Consider the following 20887-nt stretch of genomic DNA (forward strand, 5'->3'; position numbering starts at 1 on the left):
CTACCTGAACTCCTCAACATAACACATCACAGCACACTGTACAGCATCACTTCAGCCTTACAAAAAACTTACCAAGCCATAACTCGTTGAAAAGTACCACATTGTGACATCCCGATCACAACACACACAGCTAAAACCCACACCACCCCTTTCCTCCGTCCATCGCATTCCACCTTTGACAATAAATAAAGGACATGATACTACAATAGGGCACAGCTTAACACAACACTGACATATAAACCCTGCTACTGCTAGCAGATCATGCTACATCTGCAACACCACCGGATCACTAATTGTAGTGAAACGTCTACACACCCTTATGATCTGCCTCCTCCGCCTTCATAGGGCGACACCTAATCACGGTCCCTGAGGGACCAACATAAAAAACACACACTGCCCATCCACGGCACTCACCCTGCCACCAGAATGATCACCCTGAGCGGGTCCCCCGCAACTGTCAGCAGGAAGAGGGAGAAGGCGGGTCCGAAGGCAATGAAAGTGCAGCCGAAGAACATGGCGGCCCCCATCTTGCCGGACCCTTACAAAGGCCGGCCGGGTCGGCCGCCTCCGACCAACCCCACAGATCGAAATACTATAGAGACCGGGCGGAGACAGCTGCCATGGAAACAAGAGTAGAACCACTACGAACCAGCTGGCAAGATGATAACCACCGCCGCTACAGAAGAATAGGCTGTGAAAACCAAAGAAGGACTAAAGAAAATAAGCTAATGGAAACTATAAAAATACTAGCACCGTTTCTAATATTGCGTCGGAAAAGATGATAAAAACAGAGAAAAGACTAAACAGCAAAAAAGGCCACGGATAATAAAAACGAGAAAGAAACTGAAAATACCACAAAACAAAAGAGTGAAATCGAGATAAAATCGAGAGAAAGGGGAAGAGAGCGAGAGAATACCATACAATATGAAAAATCTATAAGAAGCGGGGAATAACTATGAAAGTATATAAATGCACTAAGGGGAAGAGACATGCTAGATGTAGTCTTGGTTCTTTTTAATTCAGTCAATTAGACTAACACACCTGATTATAACGAAATGTAAATAGAAAGCCAAGGAATGGAAAAGCGGTGTCCCGGTGACATAGAGCTTGTAATGCTTCCAGGTGTTGTTTTAACTGGTCTGGTCTTTATTTTTAAACCAAGGTGGTAAAAATAGTGGGAAAGGCAATTAAAACTGGCATGTATTACCCTCTATGAAGCCTAAACTAAAAAAAAAAAAAAATCACATTAAGAAATCAGCTAAAAAGTATATGAACACTGTCTAAATCATTTGAGAAAAAAACGCCAAGTCAACACCTTCTCTTTGTCTTGCTTTCACACCCTCTGACTCCTGCAGAAGTCTTTCAAGTGGATTCCCTCTGACTTGAGGAAGACAACCGGCATCACCAAGAAACGTCAATCAAGACTACAAAGAGTCCAGAATGCAGCAGGCAGACTCAACCTGGCTATCCCACGACACAGCCGCATCTCCTCCCACCTCAGAGATCTACACCGGTTCCCAATCAACAAGTGCATCACATACAAACTCCTGATCCACACTAACAAGGCACTGCACAACAAAGGGCCAGCATACCTCAACCCCAGCCTCGCCCTCTACATACCCACCAGACATGTCCGTTCCTCCCAGCTCGCCCTTGCAGCCGTCCACAAGATCTGGAAAAGCACAGCAGGAGGAAGATCCAGCCTGGACATGGAACAGGCTACCTCTCAAGCTCAAGCAGACTTCATCACTGAAGCAGTTCAGGAAGGATCTCAAGACCTGGCTCTTCGACTGAGCACCACACCCACAAACAGCTCCTTGAGACTCTATGGGTGATTAGCGACGCTCTACAAACCTATGATTGATTGAATGATAATTGTTGTGTTACAAAAGAATCATGACAGTTTTACATGGATTATTTCTTACTAACAGCTCTTGGCTGTTTCAGAATAGCAAAATGTACACAAATGGTCAAATGTTTTTTCAAAGGTGGCATGTCTTCATGGAGCCATATGGTATATGTGTGGCAGACTAACTTGGTTGAAAATCTCCCAGTCCTATGTGAGATTTACATGCCTCATATGCAACACTTTGAATGCCATTTCACTGTAAGCAGCTGAAACAGAACCCTGTTCGAAAAAATAAATCTCCTCATGCAGTGTAACCAGAACTAGAGAAAGACTTCCTTCCTATAACATTGATTCCGATGATTCTATAAGGTTTCACTTGTTAATTTGAAGGCATTACAAAAATATACTACCAAAGCAGCAGCCATTCACTGAGTTTAACCAGACTCCCGTCTAGCTACAAAATAGGATGGCACCTTTTAGTATATTTGCTTAATAAAAGTAAAAAAGGCTTCACATACCCATCACATAGTTTCTGAAAAAAAGATGTTTTTACTATTTGGTATTATAGTAATGTTTCTTTAAATAGGTTCATTCCAATTACAAAATAACCCTCCCTCTGTTCGACAATTTCTTTTATAATAAATACTACAGTTATGTGGCAACAGCAGCCATGGATTTGTGAAAATAACATAGCTTATAGAATGTGTGGCTTTTGACACCAACACATTTATTTTGTGTTACCCTTTGGATACTAATTGATAAATGAAGTGTGTACTAATCTATTTTAAGTGCCAACAAGCTGATTGCTGCACTCTTTAGGCTTACTAATGAATACTTTTTTTTCACTTGAGTGGTGAGCCTTCAGACATGTATATGTCTATTCACAGCCCGTACGTTTGTTTGGTGATTTAGAGACGGAAAAGCAAACAAGTTACATCCTTTCTGGTGTCTAATTGTAGATTCCTCACCTTGTGAATATCCCCAGGTGCCAGACTGGATCTGGAAACTCAAAAAGCAGTGCTTCTGGTAGGTGGTGCCATGTTACTCCACACTGACTCTGTTCCACTCTGGAAGTAACTAACAGAGACGTATGTAAGCACTACCCACATGGGCTGACGTCTGCTTCTTTTTAAAGTTTGTCCATGTTCTCAGACGCAGAGCTCATTAGCTAACTGGAAAGACTAGAGCGTATGTTCCTAAATGTAGATGTTTTTAGATGAAAAGGGAGACCATTCCACAGAGCAGGCATGTGGGAGGGCCATGAGGAATCTGTAATTGAACAGAGTACGCACCAGAAAGAATGTTACTGAAGCTAGGTAACTTGTTCTTTTGATCTATACTTCTAACCTCAGATTCCACAAATTATGAATACATTCCAAAGAAGCACCTCCAAAGGAGGTGGGGCTGTGGAACGGCTCAGATCGGAAAGTCCTGCAGGACCAAACAGGCAAAATGCCTATCCCAACAGACCTAGCTGTCACGGAAATAATCGATCATGAACGTGTCCACTGACTCCCACGTAACAGCCTGCCAGCTATCCAGAAGATATTTAGAAGAGGCACTCCGCATGCCAACACAGTTTTAGCAGCCTTGGCTGTGGGGGGAAGAGTCCTCAGACCTTCTGCTTGTTAGATCTTAATAAAGAGGACTATCCATCGTGATATGGTCTGCTTCTGCCTCTCTTTGCTCCAGAGTACCCCATCAAAAGGACCTTGGTACAATCATTGTAATATAGCAGCACTCTTTTGGGCCCAAGCGATGGAGTCTTTCTTCCTCTTTGAGGGATGAGGTACAACAAAGAATGTCAAAAGTGTGTTCCTTTTTCTGATATGAAAATACATCACTACATTCAGCAGAATCACTGCTTGAGTCCTTAATATCAGTTTGACTGGGGAAAAAAAGGTGGTATGAGGTGGCTGGGCCCCGATGGCCTGAAGCTCACTCATGTGAGGTGCTGATGTTATTGCAACCAGAAGAACCATTTTTAGGGCCAAGAGTTGCAATGAACAACTGTGCATTGACTTGAAAGAAGGAACACATTAGGAAAGTCAAAACCAAATTATGCCTCAAAGTGCCATCACAAAACGTTTTGTCAGAATCATTGTTCCAAACCTTTAACAAATCTCTTCACGTTTGCTGATTTGTACAGGGATGATTTGTACTGGTCTTACAAATGTAAAAAGGCAGAGAGTGGTAAAAAGTAACCTTTGTCAGAGCCCACAGCAAGTCCTTGTTTGCCTAAAAGATAGAACAAACAAGAAGAAATCCAACAATTTAGCTTGCTGCAGGTCTATCTGATTATTGCTGCACCAAGCCACAAACGTATCCCAGCGCACTGATTTCGTGGAAGGGCACCTTGCTGCCAAGATGACATCAGCAATTCCAGAAAGGAGATCAAAAGAGATCTATTGCAGCTGCACGATCTCCATGCAAAGAGATGCAGGTTGTGCAGACCTGGGTGCAAGATGCTGTCTGGCTGCTGCAACAGAGGGTCCCTGAAAGCAGCTACTTGATTGGAGACAATTGCTCAAGCCCAGAAGTTCTAGGTACCGCACACTCCTGGCCCAATCCAAAGTCACTAAGATGTCTTGAGTCTGGTAGCTCCTGATCTTCTTCAGAACCCAGGGCAAGAGAAGCAACAATGGAAAAGCATACCGAAGTCCAGTGCTCCTCTCTAGGAGGAATACGTCACAGAGACAGCCTTCTATAGAACTCAAGCATGCAAGTGTTGAAACTGTGAGTTCCCTGCGCTGGCAAACATATCAAGCCAGATTCTCCAGATTACTGAAAGATGCCTTGTGCTACCTCTGGATGTAGTTGCTATTTGTGATCCAGTAGGCTTTGTTGGCTGAGTTTGTCTGCCCTGGCTTATAAAGACCCACCATGTGGTTCAGGAATAGTAAGATGCCCTGGTGACACAGTTCCAGAGGCGCAAAGCTTCCTAGCAAAGGAGCTGTTATCTGAGAGAACCTGTACCAGCCTTACCTTGATGGTTGGCAGGAGGGTGCCAACTGAATTGCTCTCAACTCTACCAAATTGATTTGGAAGAGTCTTCTGATTTACACCTCTCCCAAATGACCTCCCCAACCAATAGTGACTTTTATGTCACCACAGGCTGAGTGAGAGGGTTCTGGCCCTGGTCCAAATGCACCCAAGCAGCCACCATTGCAGATCTTTTGCAGTTTCCTCTGAAACCTGGATGGAATCTGACGGGTTCCCCTAAGGCTGGGCCCGCTGAGACTTCGAATCCCACTGCAGAGCTCGCACGTGTCATCTGGCATATCAGAGAGCAGGAGGCCAGTAGACTAAGAAACCTCGGATCCACCCTCATGGAGACCCAGGACAGAGGATGAAACACAGGGATCATAGCCTAAATGTACTGAACTCATTCATCCAGAGGGAAAACTGAAGACTGCACTGTATTCAGAGTGACTCAGATGAAAGGCAACATTTTCAAAGGAGTCAGATGTGACTTTTGTATGTTGATTGAGACCCCTATTGATGTAAGGAGGTTTTTCATTGTCAGGCCGTGGTCGTGATTGACTGTTGCGAGCCCATCTCCAAGACCCAGTCATCAAAACAGGGGAAGATAGGTATCCCCAACCTCCGAAGATGGAGAGCAACCATGTACATCACCTTTATGAACACCAAGGGACACTGGTGAGAATGAAAGGGAACAGGGCAAAACTGAAAATGCTTGTGGCCCACCTTAAATCTCAGATTGTGTCTGTGGTCCTGCAAGATGACAATATGAAAATAGGGGTCCTGCAAGTCCAATGTAAAAATCCAGTCTCCTGGATCCATGGAAGATAGAAATTGGGCAAGCACGAGCATCCTGAATTTACCCTTCCACAGGAAAACATTGGTAGGGCAAAGATCCAAACAGGATGAAGGACTCTGTCTTGCTTTGATTTGCTATAACAAACCGGAGTGTATGAAAAATAAGCTGCAGTTCAATGTAGACTGCCTTTCTAGTATAGCTGTGTCTTTAATCTGCTTGTACTGCAAATGTTTACACCTTAAAGCCAGAACTATTGGTCTTGCAAGTGCCTGTTTAACTTACAGTTTCAATATTGGCAGCCATTATCTTGGAACAGTAAGACAAAAAAAAAAAAAGGCCACTGCACCATAATGCATCATAACGCATAAGTAAACATGTTGCATCTATACGTTATCATGCTGGGGTCTCCATGGCTTGGAGACACATGAACATGCATTCTTCATTACGTTGGGCCTTACCATGTTTTTTTTGCAGATACTCTTCAGCATCAGCAAGAAGGACTGGCATAGCCAAAAGGTGCGACCTATTGACTTTGCTAATGCTTGTTAGGGTCTGGCATTAGCCAAACTCTTTGGATTTTACTCAAATTATATGAATAATATTGTTATTTACAGAGGCTTTCAGCCATCTCTCTTCTTCCAATGTTTTTTTGTGTGTTTTTTCTTCCACTCACTACAGCATACAGCATGTGGCAGAGGGCAAGCTGGCCTTCAGTAATTGGCTAACTTCACTATCAGTGACAGCGTCCTGTCTTTTTAGAAGGAGCACATCCCCATAGAAAGTAATTTACTTAAGTGTCATTTACTACTTCAGCAAAAAAATGTTTGCTATTAGCCATTGTTTTAGTTATTTTGTTTTAGATAAATAAGGATCAGCACCTTCCCCAACAAAGTATTGCAAAAACCATGAAAAACCACAAGGAAACGCAACAAGAATGACAAAGTATAAAGGCTGGCGACCATTGCCAGACCTATTGACTGTACAGTTGTACGTACATTATGTATAGTTAGTGCTAAATAGTACAGTGACATCACAACATGGGCCCTGACTACCTGTACAACATAATAATGTATATATGCACCTAGTGGGAAAGAGAGATGGGGTGGAAACTCTGAAGAGGCATGGAAAGCTATATGGGAGAGGGCTTTCTTTATATAGAAAGTGCTTATATACTGTTGACAAGACGGTACCTTATCCCCGCGAGACTGCACACAATGTTTGTGGCAGCTCTGTCGCATTTTGGAAGGGCTGCAGCGACAGAGGCACATTCTTACACATGTGGTGGTCCTGTCCAAGCATCCAGTCCTTTTGGGAGGGTGACCTTATTTCGATACAGGCTATCACAGGGGTTACACTGCAACATGACCCATTACTCGTCCTGTTGGTAATCCCTGGGAACCAAAGAGAATATCCCACTTATACACCACTGGGGAAGCTATTCTCTCACCTACTCTCAGCTGCCCGCCTATGTATAGCTCAAATGTGGAAGCAACCTCAGGCGCCCTTTTTCAGCCTGTGGTGGGGCACGGTTTGGTCAGCGGTTGCAATGGAGAAACTCATGGCATTAGTTCATGACAGGGCTACCAAATCTGACAAAATATGGTGCCCATTTACTACTCATCTAAAATCGTTGCAATGATCTTGAGACCTACGCATGACAATGTCCAAGACCCTGCATTCCTCCGGCATTTGCAAAATGTCAGCCACCGATGCTGAAAGCCAGCCGTCCCACACAGCACATTTAGATTAGCGCCACCACCATTTTGCCTGTCCACAGGAGATCTGAACTGCCACTTCCACACTCCCTTTGCCACTCCCCCTATTAGCAAGGTTGCCAGGGCCAGCCAGCGGTGATCTGCCATTACCTGGTATAGGTATATTTGCATATTGTGTGCGGTAACAGAATGTGATGCTATAGTGTGTGACCTTTTCCCATATTAAAACTTTAAATAAAGTTGTTAAAAAAAGAATGCTTACATGCCAACGTACCTGGTTCAGGCACGATCTCTTTTTATAAGGCAAAAAAGAGCTTTATTTTAGCTCATCCCAATGAAAATTGAAAATTAACTAAATTTCAATGTAAGTCAATTTGAGAAATCATTTTCCCTATTTGTTTAAAGTTTCCATCTTCCTATTGCCAAATGTTTGCATCCAGTGCATTTATGTGAATTTAATGCTACTACCACCTTGCAGCAGTGCTAGGAGGCTTCTTGCTGACTTAGAAGAAACATGGAATTTGAAACAAAAATTAATGCAAGCGGAAAAGCCGATATACACATCTAGGGGATGCCCACACGAGTCTGATTGGGCCTGTTACAGGGGAATACAAATCAAACTACCTGACAAACACTAATGGTCGCTAGATGCAGGGCTATCTTCTTTTAGGACATACATTGACTGGTACTCCTCATGCTGGTTTGGGTTTGGGAGTGGATTTCGAAGGGGTGTGAACAGAACTTTATCTAATAAGCCGGCGATATGTGCACTAGCTCTAATGTGTGTGTGTTTTTTACTTCTGTTAAGCTATGGAAACACCAATAAAACGTGTTATAAAATGAACGCAGGCTGATGTAGCATCTTGGTCTGTGCAATTTTTGCAAACTGGAAGCAGACTAACCCTTTACAACAGCTAACCCAAGACTTAACTAACTTTATGTCAGCCAGTGATAGGAGGCAGCAGTCCCAACCCTGCTCAGACCTCTGAGGTTTTCCTCTCCGGGAGCTGCAGGGTAAATACGTTTTTTGTTTTTGAATGTTTGGTGCGTGCGTGCATGTATCAATCTGTGAATTCGTTTTGAGTAAGTGTTGTGGATGTGTGTGTGTGCATATTTGTGAACTCACGGATGTGACTGAGTGTTTATAAACGTGTGTGTATGTGTGGCCTACCTCCCTGCCATATTTACCGGCCACCACTGCTCGCCACTGAATCCGCCAGAATAGGTTTGTAGGAAAGTGTCAAGTCTCTGAATTACATGGCATCTTGGTTTTGTCTGTAATAAAACACTTTGTAACATAATAGTTGTAGATCCTACCTAGAGAAACAATTCAAATTTCTTTTTAGGCCTGACTTGACAGCAGAGCAGTAGTCGCCAGAGGTAATGTGATTAACGTAAAAAATAACGTTCAGGAGTACTACAGAGAGGGGCTTTGGCACTGCCCACGTTTGTAGCCAACCGTGCATGTTTTGATTGGGCACAAGTTTTGTTCTTCCACAAAAAAGGTACTTCTTCTCCATGCAGCTGCTTTTATTTTATTTATGAACTTTCAGAGGTACACACATGACTTTGTGATGCTGTTAAATTATTGTTTAATTAGAAAATTTAGTATTTGCTTTTCTCTTGTTTTTTTTTCTCAGGCATTGTCATTCTCTTTTCACTGTGGGACAACTCCTGGTGGCTGTCAGACTTAAGGCCCCCACCACCCTGATAGAACGCGCTCGCAACCTAGGGGTCATCATCAACAAGAAACTAAGCATGAAGAACCAGTTCAACACAGTTTCCTCCGCTGCTTACACACCCTCCGCTTCCTATGCAAGATCTTCAAGTGGCTCCCCACTGACACCAGGTGCACCGTTACTCAAGCCCTCGTTACTGGCCACCTGGACTATGGCAATGCCCTCTACGCCGGACTCACGATACAACTCACTAAAAAACTCCAAATCATCCAGAATGCAGCAGCAAGGCTCATACTTGGCCTCCTGAGACACCCACACATATCCCCACACTTCAGAAATCTGCACAGGCGTCCTGTACACAAGCAATAGCAATTCAAACTGCTGATCCTCTCCTACAAACCCCTACACAACCAAGGACCTGTCTGCCTCAACCACTGCCCCACCAGACACTTTGGATCCATCATACTCCACCTCGCCTGCACACCCCGCATCAGCAGGAGCAACCACGGAGGACGTGCCTTCTCCAACTGGCAGCAAAAGCTTGGCACAATCTTCCCTTCCACCTGAAGCCCCCCTCCATCCTGGAGTTCAGGGCCGACTAATCTACATGAATTTCAGGATTTCTTTGGGCCTAGTTTGTGAGCTCCCTCCAAAAGGATTGCCTGTATTGAACATTTTGTGGCTTGTGGCAAACTGATACCCGATACATCAGAACCGAGGGCCTGATTTAGATCTTGGTGGGACTCACGTCGTCCCTCCGTGGCAGAACTTGCAAGTTCTCCGTCAAGCTTACAGATTCCTGCCCGCCCCATTTAGATGTATGGCGACTGAACCTTCGTTCACATTGACAGAGTGTTTTCTGTCACTTAAGCGGCACACCGTCACTGACGCAATGCTGGCTAACATTACTCCATTGCATCAGGGTGAGGGATTAGTGCCACGCTATAGGAAGTTGGCTCTGTATGCACTATTTAAAAGTAAGGAGTAGTATGCACAGAGTCCAAGGGTTCCCCTTAGAGGTAAGATAGTGGCAAAAAGAGATAATACTAATGCTCTATTTTGTGGTAGTGTGGTCGAGCAGTAGGCTTATCAAAGGAGTAGTGTTAAGCATTTGTTGTACACACACAGACAATAAATGAGGAACACACACTCAGAGACAATTCCAAGCCAAGAGGTTTTTGTATAGAAAAATATCTTTTCTTAGTTTATTTTAAGAACCACAGGTTCAAAATTTACATGTAATACTTCAAATGAAAGGTTTTGCAGGTAGGTACTTTAGGAACTTTGAATCATCAAAATAGCATATACAGTTTTCACATAAATCACATATAGCTATTTTAAAACTAGACAGTGCAATTTTCAACAGATCCTGGGGGGAGTAAGAGTTTGTTAGTTTTTGCAGGTAAGTAAACCACCTACCGGGTTTAAGTTTGGGTCCAAGGTAGCCCACCGTTGGGGGTTCAGAGCATCCCCAAAGTTACCACACCAGCAGCTCAGGGCCGGTCAGGTGCAGAGGTCAAAGTGGTGCCCAAAACGCATAGGCTTCAATGGAGAAGGGGGTGCCCCGGTTCCAGTCTGCCAGCAGGTAAGTACCCGCGTCTTCGGAGGGCAGACCAGGGGGGTTTTGTAGGGCACCGGGGGGGACAGAAGTCCACACAGAAAGTACACCCTCAGCGGCACGGGGGCGGCCGGGTGCAGTGTGTAAACAAGCGTCGGGTTTGTAATAGAAATCAATGGGAGACCAAGGGGTTTCTTCAGCAATGCAGGCAGGCAAGGGGGGGGCTCCTCGGGGTAGCCACCACCTGGGCAAGAGAGAGGGCCACCTGGGGGTCGCTCCTGCACTGGAGGTCGGATCCTTCAGGTCCTGGAGGCTGCGGAAACAAAACAGCAAAAAAACAGATGTCAGAGCACTCATGATATCAAATTAGAAGTAAATTCAAATGTCCAATCTCCTTGGTGAAAGTACGACAAACTCGTGTTTGTCTCAGAGTCCAGTTTAATTCATAGTGTTCTATTGTTCTCCACAAGAACAGCCAACACGTGTTTCATCCTCTGAGAAGTTTCTCTCTTGAGGACTTCATCAGGGCTGAAAATAAATAATAATAATGTCTATATATGTTGTACAGAACTAAAGTTAGAGCAGAAAATTGGGACAAATACAATTGAATATATTAGAGTGACAATGGTGCGATGAACAGAAATATAAATATTGTGACTTATGTGAAAACCAACATAATCCAATTATAATGAAGGTATGCTCTAGCCTAATTATACATATTTGATTGATGTTTAGTATAGGATTTTTTCCTTGGCTCCAATCTTTGGTACTACCTAAAACTCTTAACTATCTTATTTCGCATTAATCGGGGTCCCTTTCGGCTATACTCACATGGAATTTTATCAAGTTTTTGGTTATTTAATGGTGACGTGCACATTCTTACTACATGTACCTTCGGCACTTTGACTCTTTTATATTATATCTGATGTGTGACACAAAATACTTTACTGATCAGGGGGTTTTCCCTTGGTGTTGTTAGAATTATGAGATGTAATATATACAAACAGATCAACTGATCTGTTTGTCTGTTGGTTTTCACATAAGTCACAATATTTATATTTCTGTTCATCGCACCATTGTCACTCTAATATATTCAATTGTATTTGTCCCAATTTTCTGCTCTAACTTTAGTTCTGTACAACATATATAGACATTATTATTATTTATTTTCAGCCCTGATGAAGTCCTCAAGAGAGAAACTTCTCAGAGGATGAAACACGTGTTGGCTGTTCTTGTGGAGAACAATAGAACACTATGAATTAAACTGGACTCTGAGACAAACACGAGTTTGTCGTACTTTCACCAAGGAGATTGGACATTTGAATTTACTTCTAATTTGATATCATGAGTGCTCTGACATCTGTTTTTTTGCTGTTTTGTTTCCCTTGAGACATTGGAGGACTAAGGAAGATCCTCTTGTCAGAAGCACCGTGCCATGAACGGAATGTTTTGATTTTAATGGACGTTCTGTGAGCGCCCTAAATCCTATGAATTTCTTCCTAACCGGCACTGTTTTGACTACCTGGAGGCTGCGGATGCAGTGCCTTTACCAGGTGTCGGGTCTTTGAAGCAGGCAGTCGCGGTCAGGGGGAGCCTCGGGATTCCCTCTGCAGGCGTCGCTGTGGGGGTTCAGGGGGGGTCAACTCTGGCTACTGACGGTCTCGCAGTCGCCGGGGAGTCCACCCTGAAGTGACTGTTCTCCACAAGTAGAGCCGGGGGCGTCGGGTGCAGAGTGTCAAGTCTCACGCTTCCGGCGGGAAACGCGTGTTGTTTCAAAGTTGCTTCTTTGTTGCAAAGTTGCAGTCTTTGGTGAACAGAGCTGCTGTCCTCGGGAGTTCCTGGTCCTTCTAGATGCAGGGCAGCCCTCTGAGGCTTCAGAGGTCGCTGGTCCCTGTGGAAAGCGTTGCTGCAGCAGTGTCTTTAGAAGTGGGGAGACAGGCCGGTAGAGCTGGGGCCAAAACAGTTGGTGTCTCCGTCTTCTCTGCAGGGTTTTTCAGCTTAGCAGTCCTCTTCTTCTTAGGTTGCAGGAATCTGAGTTCCTAGGTTCTGGGGAGCCCCTAAATACTGAATTTAGGGGTGTGTTTAGGTCTGGGGGGTTAGTAGCCAATGGCTACTAGCCCTGAGGGTGGGTACACCCTCTTTGTGCCTCCTCCCTGAGGGGAGGGGGGCACATCCCTAATCCTATTGGGGGAATCCTCCATCTGCAAGATGGAGGATTTCTAAAAGTTAGAGTCACTTCAGCTCAGGACACCTTAGGGGCTGTCCTGACTGGCCAGTGACTCCTCCTTGTTTTTCTCATTATCTCCTCCGGCCTTGCCGCCAAAAGTGGGGCCGTGGCCGGAGGGGGCGGGCAACTCCACTAGCTGGAATGCCCTGGGGTGCTGTAACAAAGGGGGAGAGCCTTTGAGGCTCACCGCCAGGTGTTACAGTTCCTGCAGGGGGAGGTGATAAGTATCTCCACCCACTACAGGCTTTGTTACTAGCCACAGAGTGACAAAGGCACTCTCCCCATGTGGCCAGCAACATGTCTGGTGTGTGGCAGGCTGCTCGAACTAGTCAGCCTACACAGATAGTCGGTTAAGGTTTCAGGGGGCACCTCTAAGGTGCCCTCTGGGGTGTATGTTACAATAAAATGTACACTAGCATCAGTGTGCATTTATTGTGCTGAGAAGTTTGATACCAAACTTCACAGTTTTCAGTGTAGCCATTATGGTGCTGTGGAGTTCGTACATGACAGACTCCCAGACCATATACTCTTATGGCTACCCTGGACTTACAATGTCTAAGGTTTTGCTTAGACACTGTAGGGGCATAATGCTCATGCACTTGTGCCCTCACCTATGGTATAGTGCACCCTGCCTTAGGGCTGTAAGGCCTGCTAGAGGGGTGACTTACCTATACTACATAGGCAGTGTGAGGTTGGCATGGCACCCTGAGGGGAGTGCCATGTCGACTTAGTCGTTTTCTCCCCACTAGCACACACAAGCTGGCAAGCAGTGTGTATGTGCTGAGTGAGGGGTCCCCAGGGTGGCATAAGCTATGCTGCAGCCCTTAGAGACCTTCCCTGGCATCAGGGCCCTTGGTACCAGGGGTACCAGTTACAAGGGACTTACCTGGATGCCAGGGTGTGCCAATTGTGGAAACAAAAGTACAGGTTAGGGAAAGAACACTGGTGCTGGGGCCTGGTTAGCAGGCCTCAGCACACTTTCAAATCAAAACTTAGCATCAGCAAAGGCAAAACGTCAGGGGGTAACCAGGCCAAGGAGGCATTTCCTTACACCCCCCCCCCCCCAAACGAAAGAGGATGAGACTAACCTTTCCCAAGAGAGTCTTCATTTTCTAAGTGGAAGAACCTGGAAAGGCCATCTGCATTGGCATGGGCAGTCCCAGGTCTGTGTTCCACTATAAAGTCCATTCCCTGTAGGGATATGGACCACCTCAACAGTTTTGGATTTTCACCTTTCATTTGCATCAGCCATCTGAGTGGTCTGTGGTCAGTCTGAACTACAAAGTGAGTACCAAAGAGGTATGGTCTCAGCTTCTTCAGGGACAAGACCACAGCAAAGGCCTCCCTCTCAATGGCACTCCAACGCTGCTCCCTGGGGAGTAACCTCCTGCTAATGAAAGCAAAAGGCTGGTCAAGGCCATCATCATTTGTTTGGGACAAAACTGCCCCTATCCCATGTTCAGAGGCATCTGTCTGCACAATGAACAGCTTGGAGTAATCTGGAGCTTTTAGAACTGGTGCTGTGCACATTGCTTGTTTCAGGGTGTCAAAGGCCTGTTGGCATTCTACAGTCCAGTTTACCTTCTTGGGCATTTTCTTGGAGGTAAGTTCTGTGAGGGCTGTCACTATGGATCCATATCCCTTCACAACACCCAGTCAAGCCAAGGAATGCCCTGACTTGGGTCTGGGTTTTTGGAGCTGCCCAGTCCAGAATAGTCTGGATCTTAGGCTGGAGTGGCTGAACTTGCCCTCCACCTACAAGGTGACCCAAGTAAACCACAGTTCCCTGCCCTATCTGGCATTTGGATGCCTCGATAGAGAGGCCTGCTGATTGCAGAGCCTTCAAAACCTTCTTCCGGTGGACCAGGTGATTTGCCAGCTGGAGCTAAAGACAGCAATATCGTCAAGATAAGCTGCACTAAAGGACTCCAAGCCAGCAAGGACTTGATTCACCAACCTTTGGAAGGTGGCAGGGGCATTCTTTAAACCAAAGGGCATAACAGTAAACTGATAATGCCCATCAGGTGTGGAGAATGCTGTCTTTTCTTTTGCTCCTGGTGCCATTTTGATTTGCCAGTACCCTGCTGTCAAGTCAAAGGTACTTAAGTATTTGGCAGCACCTAGTTTGTCAATGAGTTCATCTGCCCTTGGAATGGGATGGGCATCTGTCTTGGTGACAGAATTAAGTCCTCTGTAGTCCACACAAAACCTCATCTCTCTCTTTCCATCTTTGGTGTGAGGTTTGGGGACTAAGACCACTGGGCTAGCCCAGGGGCTGTCAGAGTGCTCAATGACTCCCAATTCCAGCATCTTGTGGACTTCCACCTTGATGCTTTCCTTAACTTGGTCAGACTGTCTGAGTATTTTGTTTTTGACAGGCATGCTGTCTCCTGTGTCCACATCATGGGTACACAGGTGTGTCTGACCAGGGGTTAGGGAAAAGAGCTCAGCAAACTGTTGCAGGACCTTCCTACAGTCAGACTGCTGTTGGCCAGAGAGGGTGTCTGAATAGATCACTCCACCTACTGAGCCATCTTTAGGGTCTGTGGAGAGGAGATCAAGGAGAGGTTCACTCTCAGCTTCCTGATCCTCATCTGTTACCATTAACAGATTCACATCAGCCCTGTCATGGAAGAGCTTGAGGCGGTTCACATGGATCACCCTCTTGGGGGTCCTGCTAGTGCCTAGGTCCACCAGGTAGGTGACCTGACTCTTCTTTTCTAGTACTGGGTAAAGGCCACTCCATCTGTCTTGAAGCGCCCTGGGAGCCACAGGCTCCAAAACCCAGACTTTCTGCCCTGGCTGAAATTCAACCATTGCAGCCTTTTGGTCATACCAAAACTTCTGGAGCTGTTGGCTGGCCTCAAGGTTTTTGCTTGCCTTTTCCATGTACTCTGCCATCCTTGAACGTAGGCCAAGTACATAGTCCACTATATCTTGCTTAGGCTCATGAAGAGGTCTCTCCCAGCCTTCTTTCACAAGAGCTAGTGGTCCCCTTACAGGGTGGCCAAACAGAAGTTCAAAGGGGGAAAACCCTACTCCCTTCTGAGGCACCTCTCTGTAAGCGAAAAGCAGACATGGCAAGAGGACATCCCATCTCCTTTTGAGTTTTTCAGGGAGCCCCATGATAATGCCTTTCAATGTCTTGTTGAATCTTTCAACAAGGCCATTGGTTTGTGGATGGCATGGCGTGGTGAATTTGTAAGTCACCCCACACTCATTCCACGTGTGTTACAGGTATGCTGACATAAAGTTGCTACCTCTGTCAGACACCACCTCCTTAGGAAAACCCACTCTGGTAAAAATCCCATTGAGAGCTTTGGCTACTTACGACCTAAGGGGAATTGCTTCAGGGTATCTAGTAGCATGATCCACTACTACTAGTATGTATAGGTTCCCTGAGGCTGTGGGAGGTTCAAGTGGACCCACTATGTCCACACCCACTCTTTCAAAAGGGACCCCCACCACTGGAAGTGGAATGAGGGGGATCTTTGGGGACCACCGGCTTGACAGGTGGCACAGGAGACACAAAACTCCTTGACCTTCTGGGACATGTTGGGCCAATAGAAGTGGTTGACTAGTCTCGCCCACGTCTTGGTCTGTCCCAAATACCCAGCAAGAGGAATATCATGGGCTAAGGTCAGAATGAACTCCCTAAACTCCTGAGGCACTACCACTCTCCTAGTGGCACCAGGTTTGGGATCTCTTGCCTCAGTGTAAAGGAGTCCATCTTCCCAATAGACCCTATGTGTTCTTGTTTTCTTTCCATTTGACTCTTCAGCAGCTTGCTGCCTAAGGCCTTCAAGAGAGGGACAGGTTTCTTGCCCCTTACACAACTGTTCCCTTGAGGGTCCCCCTGGGCCTAGGAGCTAACCTGATAAGGTCCTAACTCCATAGGCTCAGTTCCCTCAGAGGGCAGAACTTCTTCCTGAGAAGAGGGTTTCTCTTTTTCTTGTTGTGTTGCAACTGGTTCCCCAGTTGTCTTTCCTTTCCTCTTGGTAGGTTGGGCCCTTTTTCCAGGCTCCAACACCACTTTTTCACCCTGAGCCTTGCACTGTGCCCTTGTCTTGACACACACCAGTTCAGGGATACCCAGCATGGCTGCATGGGTTCTCAGTTCTACCTCAGCCCATGCTGAGGACTCCAGGTCATTTCCAAGCAAACAGTCTACAGGGATATTTGAGGAGACCACCACCTGTTTCAGGTCATTGACCCCTCCCCACTCTAAAGTTACCATAGCCATGGGATGTACTTGAGTCTGATTGAGTTTGTCCAGCCAGGTATTGACCAGGGGAAACCAGTTTCTCTGTCACCATGGTGACACTGGCACCTGTATCCCTCAGGCCTTCTATTCTTGTCCCATTAATTAAGAGCTGCTGCCTGTATTTTTGCATGTTAGGGGGCCAGGCAGCCAGTGTGGCTAAATCCACCCCACCCTCAGAAACTAATGTAGCTTCAGTGTGACACCTGATTTGCTCTGGGCACACTGTTGATCCCACTTGGAGACTGGCCATTCCAGTGTTAGCTGGAGTAGAGTTTGAAGTGGAACCTTTCTTGGGACAGGCCTTGTCTCCAGTTTGGTGTCCAGGCTGATTACAGCTATGACACTAGGCCTTTTTGGGATCAAAGTTTTTACCCTTGTACCCAAAATTGGATTGTGAAGAGGCTCTGGGCCCACCCTCCTGTGCAGGTTTGTGGGGGCCTGTAGAAGACTCTTTACTATTTTTCCCTTTGGATGTCTCAACACTCTTCCCCTGGGGAGGGTTTGTGACCCCTTTTTTTTGGTCACCCCCTGTGGAAGGCTTGGTCACCCTAGTCTTGACCCAATGGTCCGCCTTCTTTCCCAATTCTTGGGGACAAATTGGTCCTAGGTCTACCAGATGCTGATGCAGTTTATCATTTGAACAATTACTTAATAGGTTCCCATCATAATCATTTACACCACTGCCTTGAACCCAACCATCCAGTGTTTTCACTGAGTAGTCCACAAAATCAACCCAGGTCTGTCTTGAGGATTTTCGAGCCCCCCTGAACCTAATACTATACTCCTCAGTGGAGAATCTAAAGCCCTCAATCAGGGTAGCCTTCATGAGCTCATAGGATTCTGCATCTTTTCCAGAGAGTGTGAGGAGTCTATCCCTACACTTTCCAGTGAACATTTCCCAAAGGAGAGCACCCCAGTGAGATCTGTTTACTTTTCTGGTTGCACAAGCCCTCTCAAAAGCTGTGAACCATTTGGTGATGTCATCACCATCTTCATATTTAGTCACAATCCCTTTAGGGACTTTCAACATGTCAGGAGAATCTCTGACCCTATTTATGTTGCTGCCACCATGGATGGGACCAAAACCCATCTCTTGTCTTTCCCTTTAAATGGCTAGGAGCTGTCTCTCTAAAGCCAATCTTTTGGCCATCCTGGCTAGCAGGAGGTCATCTTCACTGAGGCTATCCTCAGTGACTCCAGAGGTGCTGGACCCTCCTGTGAGGGAAACAGCATCTCTGACTATCACATTTGGAATCAGGGTTTGAGGAGCCCTGATTTCCCTAACTAGGACTGGAGGTGGGACTTCCTCCACATCACTAGTTTCTTCCTCTAGGAGGTCATCCTCAGAGGGGTTGTCTTTGGCAAACTCTGCCAACAGCTCCTGGAGCTGTAGTTTGGTAGGGTTTAAACCAGCTTTAATATTTTTTAATTTGCAGAGAGACCTTAACTCCCTCATTCTAAGATGGAGGTAAGGTGTGAGGTCGAGTTCCATTACACTCTCTTCTGCGTTAGACATTATGGGGGTCATTACGACCCTGGCGGCCGGCCGTAAGATGGCGGTAACACCGCCAACAGGCTGGCGGTGTTCCGCCAGCTATTATGACCGTGGCGCAATAGCCACGGCCATACCGCCGGCCCCTCCAACATACCGCCAGGCTTCCGTGTGGCGGTCATAATCCCCAGGGCAGTGGTGCAAGCACCGCTGCCCTGGGGATTATGAGTCCCCGACCGCCAGCCTGTCCGTGGCGGTAAACACCGCCATGGAAAGGCTGGCGGTAAGGGGACTTGGGGTGCCCCTGGGGGCCCCTGCACTGCCGATGCACTTGGCATGGGCAGTGCAGGGGCCCCCAGGCATTGCCCCGTCGTGCATTTCACTGCCAGAATTTCGGAAAGTGAAATGCGCGACAGGTGCTACTGCACCCGCTGCACATCAGCATTGCCGCCGGCTCTATTATGAGCCGCCAGCAATGTTGATGTGACGCTGGCCCAGCGGAAATGTCATAATAGGGAGCCAGCAATACCGCCGGCAATGGCGGTATTCCGTCTCCCGCAGCCTCGGCGGGACCCCCCATGTTTCTAAAAGTTGGAATACTTTTTAAGAATCTAAAACTATCTCTAGAACTTAATTCAAACTTTCACAAAACTTTTAAACTCTAAAAGAAATGCTAACAGGGACTAACACAAGGCCCTAGCAGGACTTTTAAAAATTTAGAAAAATAGCTCAAATTTCAAAACTCAGTTTCTAATGACAATTTTTGGAATTTAGTCGTGTGATCAGGTATTGGCTGAGCAGTCCAGCAAATGCAAAGTCTTGTACCCCACCGCTGATCCACCAATGTAGGAAGTTGGCTCTGTATGCACTATTTCAAAGTAAGGAATAGTATGCACAGAGTCCAAGGGTTCCCCTTAGAGGTAAGATAGTGGCAAAAAGAGATAATACTAATGCTCTATTTTGTGGTAGTGTGGTCGAGCAGTAGGCTTATCAAAGGAGTAGTGTTAAGCATTTGTTGTACACACACAGGCAATAAATGAGGAACACACACTAAGAGACAATTCCAGGCCAATAGGTTTTTGTATAGAAAAATATATTTTCTTAGTTTATTTTAAGAACCACAGGTTCAAAATTTACATGTAATACTTCAAATGAAAGGTATTGCAGGTAGGTACTTTAGGAACTTTGAATCATCAAAATAGCATATACAGTTTTCACATAAATCACATATAGCTATTTTAAAACTAGACACTTTGTGCAATTTTCAACAGTTCCTGGGGGGAGTAAGAGTTTTTTAGTTTTTGCAGGTAAGTAAACCACCTAGGGGGTTCAAGTTTGGGTCCAAGGTAGCCCACCGTTGGGGGTTCAGAGCAACCCCAAAGTTACCACACCAGCAGCTCAGGGCCAGTCAGGTGCAGAGGTCAAAGTGGTGCCCAAAACGTATAGGCTTCAATGGAGAAGGGGTGCCCCGGTTCCAGTCTGCCAGCAGGTAAGTACCCGCGTCTTCGGAGGGCAGACCAGGGGGGTTTTGTAGGGCACCGGGGGGGACACAAGTCCACACAGAAAGTACACCCTCAGTGGCACGGGGGCGGCCGGGTGCAGTGTGTAAACAAGCGTCTGGTTTGTAATAGAAATCAATGGGAGACCAAGGGGTCTCTTCAGCGATGCAGGCAGGCAAGGGGGGGCTCCTCGGGGTAGCCACCACCTGGGCAAGGGAGAGGGCCACCTGGGGTCGCTCCTGCACTGGAGGTCGGATCCTTCAGGTCCTAGGGGCTGCAGATGCAGTGCCTTTACCAGATGTCGGGTCTTTGAAGCAGGCAGTCGCGGTCAGGGGGAGCCTCGGGATTCCCTCTGCAGGCGTCGCTGTGGGGGTTCAGGGGGGGTCAACTCTGGCTACTCACGGTCTCGCAGTCGCCAGGGAGTCCTCCCTGAAGTGATTGTTCTCCACAAGTCGAGCCGGGGGCGTCGGGTGCAGAGTGCCAAGTCTCACTCTTCCGGCGGGAAACGCGTGTTGTTTCAAAGTTGCTTCTTTGTTGCAAAGTTGCAGTCTTTGGTGAACAGAGCCGCTGTCCTCAGGAGTTCTTGGTCCTTCTAGATGCAGGGCAGTCCTCTGAGGCTTCAGAGGTCGCTGGTCCCTGTGGAAAGAGTCGCTGCAGCAGTGTCTTTAGAAGTGGGGAGACAGGCCGGTAGAGCTGGGGCCAAAGCAGTTGGTGTCTCCGTCTTCTCTGCAGGGTTTTTCAGCTTAGCAGTCCTCTTCTTCTTAGGTTGCAGGAATCTGAGTTCCTAGGTTCTGGGGAGCCCCTAAATACTGAATTTAGGGGT

General features: G+C 46.5%; 1 protein-coding gene across 1 annotated transcript in view; it reads right to left on the reverse strand.

Moving 5' to 3' along the window:
• The window catches only part of APH1A (aph-1 homolog A, gamma-secretase subunit), a 78434-nt gene extending 77724 nt beyond the window's left edge, over positions 1-710 (reverse strand). The window contains exon 1 of the mRNA XM_069218220.1: positions 415-710. Coding sequence (XP_069074321.1) covers positions 415-527 — 113 coding nt within the window. The 5' untranslated portion in view covers positions 528-710. The remainder of the gene's footprint in view (positions 1-414) is intronic.
• Positions 711-20887: the final 20177 nt, after the last annotated feature.

This window comes from Pleurodeles waltl, chromosome 12 (assembly GCF_031143425.1).
Source record: "Pleurodeles waltl isolate 20211129_DDA chromosome 12, aPleWal1.hap1.20221129, whole genome shotgun sequence".
Classification (NCBI taxonomy): Eukaryota; Metazoa; Chordata; class Amphibia; order Caudata; family Salamandridae; genus Pleurodeles; species Pleurodeles waltl.